This window comes from Cavia porcellus, unplaced genomic scaffold (assembly GCF_034190915.1).
Source record: "Cavia porcellus strain 051 isolate PalLab524CR breed Dunkin Hartley unplaced genomic scaffold, mCavPor4.1 scaffold_2, whole genome shotgun sequence".
Taxonomy (NCBI): Eukaryota; Metazoa; Chordata; class Mammalia; order Rodentia; family Caviidae; genus Cavia; species Cavia porcellus.
The window spans coordinates 118,494,748-118,508,241 of NW_026947485.1; the positions used below are offsets into that span (position 1 = coordinate 118,494,748).

At 46.5% G+C, this 13,494-nt stretch overlaps 1 protein-coding gene across 4 annotated transcripts in view; it reads left to right on the plus strand.

Moving 5' to 3' along the window:
• Rasgrf2 (Ras protein specific guanine nucleotide releasing factor 2) overlaps positions 1-13,494 on the plus strand; it is a 171,145-nt gene that overhangs the window by 70,990 nt on the left and 86,661 nt on the right. For all 4 annotated transcript variants that reach the window (XM_063245278.1, XM_063245279.1, XM_003479514.5 and 1 more), the window contains exons 9-12: positions 602-720; positions 6,696-6,856; positions 7,723-7,789; positions 8,463-8,599. In XM_063245278.1, the coding sequence (XP_063101348.1) occupies positions 602-720; positions 6,696-6,856; positions 7,723-7,789; positions 8,463-8,599 (484 nt within the window). The remainder of the gene's footprint in view (positions 1-601; positions 721-6,695; positions 6,857-7,722; positions 7,790-8,462; positions 8,600-13,494) is intronic.

Below are 13,494 nucleotides of genomic sequence, written 5' to 3' on the forward strand. Positions count from 1 at the left end.
CAAACGCAAGCTCGTGCCAAGTTCTAAACCCCCATTCGCATTAATTTTAACCTAGAAAAAAAATGTATCTTTGGGCCAGGTTTTATAGCAGGTAAATTTATGGAGCTAATAGTCAGTGTATTTTGATGTTGATTTGGAAATGTTCACTTTATTTTCTCAGCATCTACAAAAAATGACTTTAAACCTTCACACTCAAATTTAGCAAAACACTGGAGAAGGTGCTTGGCATTTCCAAGCAATGTTTTGCTGCCCTGGGCACTTATTACCATCTCAATCCATTTAGTTTATACAAGACAATGCCAAGGTGTCTGTTTTCTCTGCTCCCAACCTGTGGTGCTCCCCTGCCTAGGAAGCAAGTGGTCCGTAGATTGCTTTCTGGTTGCATGCAAAGCAAACTCCCCAGGATGCTCGCTGAGGGCCGGCCCTTTATGTGTGGAGCACTCTGGGCTTGCTCTGGCGTATGGCTTGAGCCTGGTGTCCCGGTCTGCTTCCCGCTCTGGCCCTGTTCCATTGGTCCAAGTTCACAGCCGACCCTCACAGCTGGGCCCTTCCTTGGCGATGTGCTGGGTGGTAGCTAACAGCCCCTCTGTGTTCATCACAGGGTGATGCATGATGAAGTGAGTGACACTGAGAACATACGGAAGAATCTGGCAATCGAGAGGATGATCGTGGAGGGCTGCGACATTCTGCTGGACACCAGCCAGACCTTCATCCGCCAAGGTGAGTCCCCAGGACCTGGCCATCTGGCTTGGTATCTCTGGCAGAGGCACAGCTCGCTTTCGGGAGCAGGCCCGGCTTCGTGTGTGATAGGCACGTACGTCTCTCATGCAGGTCCCCTCTTCGGGCTTGGCCTGGGCTGCAGTTGAGGCCACCTCTGTGCTGTTTCTTTCCAGGGGCCATGAAAAACAGCAGCACAATAATAGTAAGGTGTGCATGTGACAGTAAGGTGCACGCCGGCTGGACTCTGCTCCTCAGTGGACACAACGTTCTCTGCAGCTCCCAGGAGGATGCCACGTCGGGCTGGCCCCCTGGTGCGGTCATGCCAGGTGGTGACGACATCCAGGCCAAAGCTCAAGAGAAACTGGCATTCCTCAAAACTCTGGCACATACGAGTGGGGACAATGTCCGCAGCGAGAACAGCTGTTTCCTGTTTCCATTTTTCATCAGCACTTCCGGGCCAGCCCCACCTGGTAGCGTTTGAGTGTCCTGGTAACTCAGGTCACCGGATGGAATCGCTCCCCATCGATCCCTGGGGTCTCTGGCTGTAGACAAGCAGTCGTGCATGTGGGTGGACTTCAGGGCACTCACCTTGTGAAGCCAGCTTTGGAAGGGGCAAGGATATTTGTGTGCAGAAATTGAAGAATTAACGTCCGGACAGCGCACCTTCCTCTTCAGGTTCGACTGTAGGGAACCAGAGCCAGCTGTACCCCAGGTCATCTTTCAGGGTTTGGATACTTTGGGAAAGGGAAGCAGGCTTGGAGCGCAGTAATCGATACAATGTATTGCACACAATGATCGGTTTGAGCTTGGTGAGGAGTGGAAGCTAATGTGGAACTTGAATTGGTCATTAATGTGGTTGCCGAAGTGCTGATGACATCTGAAGACCTGTGCATTGCTGCTGCCGCCTGCATGTTGTGCTGCTTAAAATCTTTTGTTTTTTTTTTTTACCTCATTGAACAAAATGTTAAAGATGTGCACATTCATTTTTGCAAAGAATGCTCGAAGACTTCAGTGCATGTCATTCTATCTTCTGTTATTTATTTACAAGGAGTGAAGCCTTACAAATATGTTAAAGTCCAGGAGTGTATTTTAGAGAATGATTCCTTTTCCCATTTCTGGCACTGGATAATCATGGAATGTAATGTAGGCCTTTGTGTTGCCCCTCTGTCCTCTCATGGATTGTGTCCCCGTATTTACTTCCTGCAGTGTCTGTGCCTTTCCAGTGCCGTCCCTGGATTCCCATGTCCTTTTGTGCCCATGGACAGTGGGCTCAGGTCAATACCCAGTGGAAGGAGTCGACCTTCCGTCCTGATTCTCGGGCCTGGCGAGTGCCGCTGGTCCTCTGGGTTCGCTCTGGTTTGCGCACCTCCCTCCGGGTCACTGTGAGCCCTGATGTGCAGCACTTGTGGCTTCTCCGTGCCTCACCTCATCTGGTAAATGCTTGACGTCACCACTACTGCAAACTGGGCATTGGACTAAACTGGATTTCTTGAATCGCCATTATGGTTGTAAGATATTTTATACCTTGCTTCGGTTCGGAATTCACCATAATACCTCCTAATTGAACTGTGATTTTTAATATGTGAGAATGGAAACCAAAGTTGACCAAAGCTACTGTACCACTTCTGAGAGGCCTGTGATGTGGGCAAGCGTGACCACACCTAACATTTACTGTGTTTCTAAAAACTTAGGCTGCATAGATGTAGGCTTGAAAAAAATGCCAAAAATGAAAAAGTGCTAGAAGGTATATATATGGAATAAGTTGTGTGTGGTGAAAAGAGCTCATGCACCCTTCTCCCAGCAGTGAGATCCAAGTGCTGATTCTCATTTCCGGCCACATATTTAAGGTGCCTCTGTCAGCTGTCCTTGTTTCTGATATTGCTGTTGTGTCTGTGACAATTTGGTGATTGCTTTTCAGTAGTATTTTCCTGCATATTTTATCTCGAATTACCCGATACACTGAATAGGATTATTCAATAAAGCCTGTTTCTGGATGTTAGACCTTGACCTGAAAATGGAGTGCAACAAATCCCTGCAGACTCCTGGCAGAGTTCGCTTCATCCTGCCGTGGCTGCCACCGCCATCACTTTTACTAAATCCCCTTAGCTGTCCTAAAGAATCGCAGAGGTGTTTTGAAAAACTGTTATTCTTTGAAACTGTGAGTCTATTTTCTATTAAATGGAGCATGGCTTACCTCTAATGGTTTGCTGGTGTTTGTGTTAACTACTTTCCTGGATGGTAGAAGACCCATTTCCGTGTGTGTGTGTGTGTGTGTGTGTGTGTGTGTGTGTACATGCGTGCATGCTTGCACTTTTACGTGTTTCTGCACATACTTTCAACCCTGTGTGAACTTTTTTTCTGAAACTAGAAAAAGCAGTCATCCTGCTCACTCAGAGGTGGTCTCAGGATAGGTGCTTCCACCACCTCCAGTGGAGAGGTAGTGATATAAATCATGTGCATTTTATTGTACATGACTCTGATCGTTAGCATGGTGTGATAAACAGGAGGTGAAAGAGTGTATCATACTGGTGATCAAATGCTGCCACTCTAAAATTCTAACAATAAGCATTATTCCAAAATCTAACAATAAGTGTTGAGTGGTTGTGTCAGTGTCGAGCAGTCTCAGGTCCACAGTGCAGCCACTCCTGGGGTCGGAGCCTGGCTCTCTGTTTCCTGGCTCCCCATTTCCTGGCTCTCCGTTTCCTGGCTCCCCATTTCCTGGCCCCCAGTTTCCTAGCTCCTCGATGCTGGACAGCGTGCTGCACCTTTCTGACCTGTCTCCTCTCCTCGCACTGGAGTTAGCGGCAGTGCCTGTCTTTCATGATTATCATGATGGTTGCATGAGCTATTGACCTTACAAACGCACCCCAAGTCCAGCTTGTGAGTCACTTAAAAGTAAAGATCTGAGTTTTGGATGGCTTTCTAGTTCCAGAAGTATGAAATGCGTACTAGTCTTTGTTTGATGATAAAGGCACTCTAGGATGACTGTTAGTCCAAACCCGCCACACATCGTCAGCATTGTCCTTGTGGAACTGTGAATCAGGGAAACTAAAGATGACCAAAGACAGAGTGCTTACAAATGAGATGAGATTTCTCCAACACCTTCATCATCCCACTCAGAGCTGTGTGCTTCCGCTGGCTGGCTGGCTGGGTGTGGGGCCATGGCACAGCTTTTCAAATGCCAGACCCGAGGACCTGGACATTGCTTCTCACTTCTGTCCACTGCAGAGCAGAGTGAAGAATCCCAGCGCTTGCCAGTCTCACAGGGCCTTGGTGCAAATCTGGTGACCTCAATGACAGCAGCCTTACTGCAAGACGACCCCAGTGGCTGGATAGACGGATGATGAAGGTGCCACACGCCACCACTTGCCTGTCTGATACTGGGTGCTTACTACTTTTAGCACTAATTCATGTTAACTGGAGAGAATGTTTTCTTCAAGTCTAAAGGTTACATTAAAACATCAGGGAGACCACAGTGTGATGTGCAGTAAATCAGACGCATAAGCTTAAATATCACCTGGTTCCTCCTCCTTGAGAAACTCGAAGTATAAACAAAGAGCAAAAGAAAAGATCGAACAAGAAGTTGGGGATTAGATCTTTCTTCTGTGGGAAGCCAATCAGGAGAGGGAGATACTGAGAAAGACAGGGCGAGAGGGAAGGAAAAAGGAGCGGAGCTGTTTGTGTCCTTGTGCCTCTGCTCACAGGGAGTGTGAACAGGTACTGCAAACAGGCGCCACTAAAAACAAACAAACCTGTTTTAATAAAGCCAGTAAGGGGACTTGTGGGAAAGGGATCTGCCTAAAATATGTCTGCCACGCATCCGGTCTTATGAGCCAGGTGGCACTGGTGCTTTCCCCTTTCTGATCCAATGCGTGGATTTCTTTTCCCCTCTGAGCTGTAGCTTCTGATGTGGAGAAGAGGTGAGCAGTGATCGATGGAGCCTGTGGATGTATGGTTGCCAAGGAAACGCTTATTTTATTTTATTTTGAAATTCACATAATAGCTAATGTGTGAGCCAGGAGTTGATTCTGTCACTTCTGACTGGAAGTCACTGCACTGCTAGGCGCATTTACTAAGGAGCACGCTGCTATCCTGCTTTCACAGGCTTGGTGAGAGCCATTCGGAACACGCCTCACAGCCCCTTCAGCCCATCCCGACCCTGTCCTGTTCCTGTGCGTTTGTCCAGGCTGTCATGGCTGTCACAGGCCCTCACTTTGGAGCTGCGCTGGCTCAGCCACACCCAGGGCCAGGCCCCTCACTGTCACTGCCACTCCTGTCATTCCCTGTCCGGCACCCAGTCCCTGGCTGCCTCTCACTTAGACATGACCTTAATGGGCTGCCCAGCCGAGGCTCAGTTTCCCCACTGTGAAGTGGGGCGGAGGGGCTGTAGCAGGCTCTCTAAGGCTCCTCTAGCTGTGATTCGTCCCCAGCAGTCTTCCAGGTCCTTCTTTGCCCCTGTGAGCCCCCACCTTGTCCCTGTTACTCCTCACTTGCCCTCCGCCTCCCAGCTCCCCTGCAGCTCTCCTGAACTCCTCTGCTTTGCAGATGCCCTTCCTGCCCAGCCTCCAGCCTGTCCACCAGCCCACCTGACCTTCATTCCTGCTCTTGCTCAGCCCCTTTCCTGAGTCCAGCCTTCTCCTGGCCCTTTGTCCCCAGGCCCAATCTCTCCCCAGGACTGGTTCCTCCATATTCCTTGGGCACAGAGTGGCTGCCCACTCCCTGTGTGTCAGACATCCCACCTCATCACTCACCTCAGCAGAGGCTGTGGGTCAGGGCCCAGGGCCCAGGTCCTCTGCCGCCCTGCACATCTCTGCTAAAAGGCAGGGGCACTTTGGAAGACTCATGTTAATATGCAGATTTTTGTGACTCATAATCATGGTTGTACTGCTTTAGGTGTGTACGTTCTTTATAGAATGAAGAACATTACTGTTTATTTCCACTCAGAGAAATAATCTGTTCATTAAAAGAAAAATCGAGAAACTCAGAAAAAAGGATGAAGAGAAAATCAAGGTTGCTGGCAATCTTCTGTGCCCCGATGACCGAAAATGCTGCTAAGGGCTGAGCACACATCGAGGCTCTGGGGTGGCCGGAGCCTGTGGGGTCCTGTGGTGGATGGGCGACAGATTAAAGTAGCATGAGAAACAGTACCGCTCGGAATTTCGAAGGCAGTACCAAGATGCTTGCAGGAATCGGCCTTGGTACTTTCTGGTTTGCTATTTAACTTAAACAGTGTGTTCTTTTTAGGGTGGGGGAGGCCACCATTTATAGAAACAATTGGAGGTAATCACATTATCCTATAAAGCCCGTGCTACTTCTCATGTTATCCAGGAGATAGTTCTGCTCCTGGAACACTGGGTATAGACTTTGTGCGGTGTATTTTCCACTTAGAGGCCACAATGCATTTTTTCACACTCAATTTAAATGCAACTTGAAATAGCTACCCATTAAAGAACTGTCCTAAGTTGCATTGAATTATATAATTTATGGATTTTTATAAGACACGTGTACTGTACATTCAGTTTTAAAGGACAAAGCAGATTAATATGCTGTTAATCACTTTGAGTGACTCAGAAAGAACGAACTCTGTGCACTTTTGTCCCGTTGCTGCATTCCCGGGTGCGGTGACAGCTTTGGTGCAGTGCTGTGAGGACTGAATCCGCTGGGTCACATCACCAAGGACAGAAGGCGGAAGTGCCTTATTCTCGGAATTCAATTTGAATTTCTTTCAAATGTGTGTTCTCATTGATAGATGATGAATGGACTCTGAAGTATGTTGCAGAAATATTATAGGCAGTCTCATCCTTAAATAGAAGGCATTGTTTATTCTGCCCAAGTGTTGATTTCCTGGTTCTGATGGTGCCTGGGATCCGACCTTGGTACCTTGGGAAATGGGCCCTTGTGTGTACGGCCAAGGGCATGGGCCTTGCTTGGTGTGATTTTAACTGCTGTGTATTCTTCACTTTTGCCACCTCCAGGTTCTCTTATTCAAGTACCTTCCGTTGAGAGAGGGAAACTTAGTAAAGTTCGCCTGGGTTCACTGTCTTTGAAAAAGGAAGGAGAGAGACAGTGCTTCCTGTTTACCAAACACTTTCTAATCTGCACGAGAAGCTCAGGAGGGAAGCTGCACCTGCTGAAGGTACGGTCTCCCCTGCTGCCCACAAATGTCCCTGCTCGCAGGAGGAAGCAAGGGCCATTGCACTGTGACTTTCCCATGCTGCTGTCCTAACCCAGATTGCCATGATCACTTAAAGGGGGAGTAGTGCACAGTGAGCAGCCCATTTACCTCGATTTCGTTGCCAACTGTGTTCAGAATCATAGATATTTAACAACATGTTATCATATGGTGGTGTAATTAAAATCATAACCTGGGCAATATTATTACTGATTGACAACTGCTGAGCTATAAAATATTGGCAAATCACTGCTGTGGTATTTGCTAACTGCTGTTTTATCTAGGGCCCTTTAGCTTGCTGCTTGTTTTGTTAATAAAGTTTTATTGGAACATGACTATCCCCATTTGTTTCCATGTTGACTGTGTCTGCTTTAGTGGGAAATGACAGATTTAACTAGTTGTCGAAATGATATGGTTTGCAAAGCCTAATGTATCTACTCTCTGGCCCATTTACAGGAAACATTGGGCTGTCTATTCCTACTGTTATGATTGTTTAAAAATATAAAGCCGTGATGAAGTTTTCCACTGCATGAATCACCTCCTGGTTGGCAAATCCAGCCCTAAGGCCACTGTGTTGCCAACTTATTTCCATGGTCACCAAATTTTATAGACATCAGGAGCAGGACTGGGGTGGAAGAGAGGGTTTAATTGGTGTGGAGTGAATTCAATCTACCTGGCACACCCCAGCGCCACTGTGGACTCTGAGAAGTTATTTATGGTGCAAGATTGCCACACTTTTGTCTGTGGCAACTGGAATACAGGTTTTGAGATTCAGTTTTCCTGCTGCCCCTGGCTTCCTGCCTCTTACGCAGGAATTGCCCTGTTTCCAGACAGGTGGAGTTCTCTCGCTCATGGAGTGCACACTGATCGAGGAGCCGGATGCCAGTGATGATGACTGTGAGCCACTTTCTGTCACCAGCTGTCAGGGTGGGACAAAAAAGTAAAGCTACTAAAGTCTTTCGTAGTCAGAAAGCACTGCCAAGGGCGGCAGGGGAGGTGTGAGCGTAGCCTCCAGCAGTTGGTCTGGTGGATCACTTAGTGGTGTTAGGCTACCAGGGCACTGAACTGGCTACTGAGTCTGTCCCACAGTAGTGACATTTCAGTGCGGGAGAAGGAACAGCAGTTGAACTAAGGGTTGGATTGTGGACTGGGGTTATAGTTCAGTGTTAGAATGCTTTGCTTCATGTGCAAAAAGCCCCGTGATCCATTCCTAGCAGTGTAAGCCAAAAAACCTGAATTTTATAGATTCTGTAAGTTAAAATAAACACAAAATGTGCTGGAACTCCAGTGTGAAGTAACCTGCTGACTGTGGCTGTGTCATCTGCCACATGTTCATAAGACTCTGCCAGAAGGGTTAAGATGCATGGTGTGCCAGCTCCCCACCATGAGTGTGACCACTATGCTTCAAGCATGCACTACTAAAGATAAAATTTGGAAAAGAATAAGGCTTCCTGTGCTTACCCGAAGTCCTGGACCTAAGTGCGGGCAGACTGCTCCAGCAGAGCCCTGGAGTGCGGCTGTCACTCATAGTTGCTTTTGTCTCTGATCCTCGGGTCTCCGTGCATTGCAGCCAAAGGTTCTGGCCACATGTTTGGACACCTGGACTTTAAGATAGTGGTGGAACCTCCCCACGCTGCACCGTTCACCGTGGTCCTGTTGGCACCATCGCGCCAGGAGAAGGCGGCCTGGATGAGTGACATCAGCCAGGTGAGTGGGGGCTTTGGTTGTGCTGCTTTCTAAAACTGCACAGCATAAACGGTTGGTGAGAATTTTTAGAGATATTGTATTTTAATTCAAAATTTATACCTGAATAAATAAGATGTGGCAAATACACAGGGGAGAACTAGTTAGCCAGGGAGGATAAATCTGAGTCATTGGTAGGAGGAGGGAGCTTGAGGTAAATCAAATACAGAAAGATGGAGATCATGTGGTTTCTCTTATTGAGAGACCCAAAATATAAATAATTTAAAGAGCAAAATGAAGGAGAGAAGATGGGAAACAAGGAAATAGACTTTGGAGGTGGCAAGGGGACTTGAGGAAGGGCTTATAAGAGTGATCAAGATGCAGTAAGTGTGTTATGTACGTGATTATTATGTATCACAAATATACACTAACAGTACCAAAAAACTACATCTGCTTACTATGGTCGCTGCCATTACTATCCCTTATCTTCATAGATGGTCACTGTTGTTGTTTTCTTAAGGTTAGCATTTAACCAAACTGTAGTGATTGCATTTTAATTCCTGGGCATTTTCTGCCTGCTGCAAATAGCACAGATGTGTTTGACAGGATTGGAATTATTCTGTTGGTGATAAATTCTTGAATGACTGCTAAAGTTTTTGGTTATTTGTTTCTCGAGTAGGAAAACAATGAATGATTTAAAAAACTAAGAAAGAAGGAAGGAAGGAAAGAGAGAGAGAAAGGCAGCCAGCCGCAGCTATAGGGAGAGAGTATGCACTCAGGAATAAAAAGAGATACTATCTGTTGTGTAAAATCTGAGCATGAGCTTCTGTATTTTGTGTAGACAAAATTAAGAGGCAGAATTGCTCCTCTTTCCTGGACTAGCAACACCCAGCTCAGGAATTACATCCATTCCCCCATTGCTACATTTGGAAATGTGCCGTGACTGGCCTGGAGCTTCCTGGATCCAAACTCCATGTGAAGGTTGGCTCCGTTTGCTAACTTGGGGGCACAGTGACTCTGTAAGGAAAACATTCAAATGCATGCAGTGGCTCACAGGTGTAGTCACAGCTGCTCTGGAAGCTGAGGTGGGAGGAATTTAAGGCCAGCCTGGGAACACAGTGAATCCCTGTTTCAAAAGCTAAAATCAAGTCTTAAATTACTAAGTGTCTTACTTTCTTCTGGCTGGGACAAAGTAGCCAACAGCCACCACCTGAAGAGAAGTTTCTTTGGGTTGATGTTTTACATTTTATTTTTTATCAGTACCAGGGATCAAACTCAGGACTGCCTGCTTGCATGGCAGGTGCTTATGCCGCTGAGCTAAATCCCCAAGAGCTGATGATTTTGCTCCATTGTTGTCTGGCTGTTCTGGTTTAGAAGTTTAACTAAGTGACTCAGCAGTAACATTCTTCACTGTATGTAAAACAAAGCTGTGAGTGGTATGGCTGCTCTAGGGCAGGTGGCCTGCTTACAATACAAGAGAGAAAAACAGGCTTATCCCTCCCCTATCTCGCTCTTGTTGCTTTTGCTTTCTTCTACCATGGTGAACTTTTACCCCTCTGCCATACACCCTGCCTTGGAGCCAGCTGGTTATGGACTGAAGCCTCCATAAATTGTGAGCTAAATAAATCTTTCCCTCCTTAATTTTGGATATTTTCTCTCAGCAATAAGAGAAAAGGAACCATGACGGAATTTGGTACTAGAGAAGTGGGATCATTTTTCTGACTATTCCTGACCATGTGGTTCAAGAGTCTTTGGGAATGACTTGTGGGAAGAGATTGGAAAGGTTCAGAGATATTGCCTGAAGAGTGGAGCTGGAATGCTTTAGGGTGTTCTGGATGGGAGTTTCTGGTCAGAGCTCAGAAGACCAGAAGGTTGATAAAAGTCTTGCTGGTAAAGACCAGGGTCTGGAGGTTTCTGCTGGGAAAGAAGACTGTATTGGCTGTTAGACTAAAAATGATGTGTTTTATGCCTTAACAAAAAGTTTGTCTTCATTTGGCTTGTGTTCAGAGACTTGGTTGAGACTGAGATTCAGGGTGGTAGACTAATCTGGCAGAAGAAATTTCTAGGTAATCTAATGTTGAGCAAAGGCATGGCTATTATTGGAAGTTTTTTTTTTTTTTTGCCAGATTTGTGTTATGAATCGAGAGCAGAAAGCATAGCAGAGTGATTGAAAAGGTTGTGAGTTTGATGAGAAAAGAAGCTCTAGAAAAGCTGTAGACTATAAAGACAGAGCTGAGGAGATCTCCTTTGCTAAGAAGGAATATGAGAATTTAAAAGATGGTCTGAAGGCATCACAAAAAGCAGTAAGTCTTTACCATGGCAGCCTCAAAACTGCAAAAGTGAAAGACTTTGCTTTGAGGAGAAAGCCTCAGAGCACCATGTTCCAGAATGGCAGCAGCATAGAATAATTGTTCCTCAGAATTGGACTCAAGAGTGCCCAGTGATCTGGGTGTTTAACTCCTATAGCCAGGAGAAAGGAAAGCTTGGCTACTGCTCCAGCTGGTAGCAGACCTTGGAGTCACCCAAATGGTGCTGGTTTTAGGTGCATGCAGAATCCAAGAGTTGTGAGGTTAAAAAGGCTTCCACCTCAATTTCAGGAAGCCTAGGAGGCCAGGCAATTGCACCCCTGAGAGGGCAGTGTGTGAAGCTGTGAGGGTGAAGCCAAAGGGGCAGTGAAGACTCCAGGAGTTTGGAAATGCCAAGATTGTGCATCATCCTAGGAAAGCTGCAAGGAGGGAGCAAAATGGGCCCCAGAGAATCTGTGGGAGTTAAAACCACCAGGAGTGCTGTAGGAGTGGAGCCATCCAAGCCTTTTGGAGCTCACAACTTCCCACAGATGGCCTCAGATGCTGCATGGGGACTACAGAACTTAAAATCCCTGCTGGATTTTGGACTTGCTTTGATCCCATTCCATCATATGCTCCTGTTTGTAACTTTTGGAATGAAAATGTTTATTTTGTGCTGTTGAATGTTGCAAAAGTTTAGCTTTTCATCTATAGAGGGGCTTTCAGCTAAGAGTTTGCCTTACAATTTGGAGGAGACTTAGGACTTGGACTTTTCAACAGTACTAAAACTGTTAGGACTTTGGCAAGTCTTAGAGATGGACTAACTGCCTTTTGTGTAAAGGGATGTACATGAGTCTTTGGGGGCCAGTGGTGGAATGTTATGGTTCTAATGTAGTGTAATGTTGATGGATTTAGTACTGGTTCTTGAGGACTGCTAAACCTGTGTTATAATGTTCAAGTTGTGAGATGTTAAGAATAGGCATGTCTTTATATCTGGAGACTGGTTTAAAGAAAAGTGTCTGCTTGCCAAATTGGCAAGGGGTAGACTCTTATGGTTGATATATTGTGTTAACTTGAGAAGTTTAGAGTTTAACTAAGTGACTCAGCAGGGGGCCAGGGTCCTCAATTTGTAAACATCCTCACCTCCTGCAAGGCAAGTGTGTGTAGATGGTGTGAGTGTTACACTTGCCTTAGGGAGTGGTAGCCTGCTTACAATAGAAGGGAAGAAAAGAGGTTTGCTCTCCCCAGTTTTGCTCTTGTTTCTTTTTTCTGTCTTCTGCCACCTTGAACTATTGCCCCTCTGCCATGCTGTTCTGTCCTGGAGTCAGCTGATTATGGACTGAAAACTCTACAAACTGTGAGCTAAATAAACCTTAACAACGTTGTCTCAGCAACAAGAGAGAAAGAACCCAAACAGCTCGAAGGCCAGAAGGGCACGATGGAAGGGTTTCTCAGGGAGACTCATATCATGGCAGCCAGGAAACACAGAGCAAAGGGAGGATCCAGGGGAGATAAACCTTTCCAGGTCACACCCTCAGTAGCTGCCTCCAACAACTCCCACCTTGTAGCAGCACACTGCTCAGCTTATCAACCGGTAAATCCTCTGCTGAGTACAGCACTCTCCTGATCCAATCACCTGCCCAAAACCCCGCCTCTGAGCACATGAACATTTGGGGGGTCATCAATCTATACCTTAGTAGTGCCTTAATAATGTTGTTACCTAGAGACATTTGGGGCAGTTGGAAAAGGTAGTTATTGTGGATTTCCTTGCCTTTTTCTTTTGTCACAAGACCTCACAGTCACAAGTCTTAGGTGGAGATATGTACTCTATCATAGTTCTTCAGGTAGTTCTGTTCTGTTCTTTGCTTTTCTCTTTTCTTTTCTTTTTGAGAGATTGAAAATTGAGGGGGTGAATAGAGAATGAATGGCAATGATCACTCGTTTGTTAAGGGAGGCTCACAGGCTTAATCTCATTTAACCCTTATGTCATATTCTGAAGGCAAAGAGAAGCACTAGTAGCCTTTGACAGGCGAGACCTCAAGGTCTTGAAAGCGGGGCATTTGCTAAAAGTTACCCAGCTGCTCCAAGCCAGAACTGCCATCTAATCCAGGTCTTTTTAGTCGCATGTAAGAGTGCCATATGCAGAACTTCCATTTACATAACCCGAGGACTGCTTTGGTGGGGAATAAATAGCTGGCTGGAAAAGGAACGAAATTGCGAGCTCTTTTGTAATGCACAGCGTGTCCTTGGTGACTTGTCATGGAGACTTGTCAGTAACACTCCATTTAGCTCTGTGCCACCTTGGCAGGCACCTCAGGAGCTCTGGATCCTGCACTGATTCTCTGAACGTGGATTAAGACCTCACGCTGCTGTTGGGCTGGCTCGTGCAGGTGTGGGGCTGGTTCCTGCTCCCAACGAGATGAGCTGGCTTTCTGGAGAGAGAGGGGGCAGCTCCATGGAACAAGATGTGTAGGTGTTGTTAAGCCAAGAAGAGGACAGAAAGAGGAGGAGTAGACAAAGGTGTTTTGCCAGCTGCTTCTGCCTCCTGCGAGGGCATCCCAGAGGCTCCTAAGGTCCGGAGCTCAACCCTGTGACCTCCCTCAGGCTGCCTGGTGGGGTGTGGTTGAAAGACCC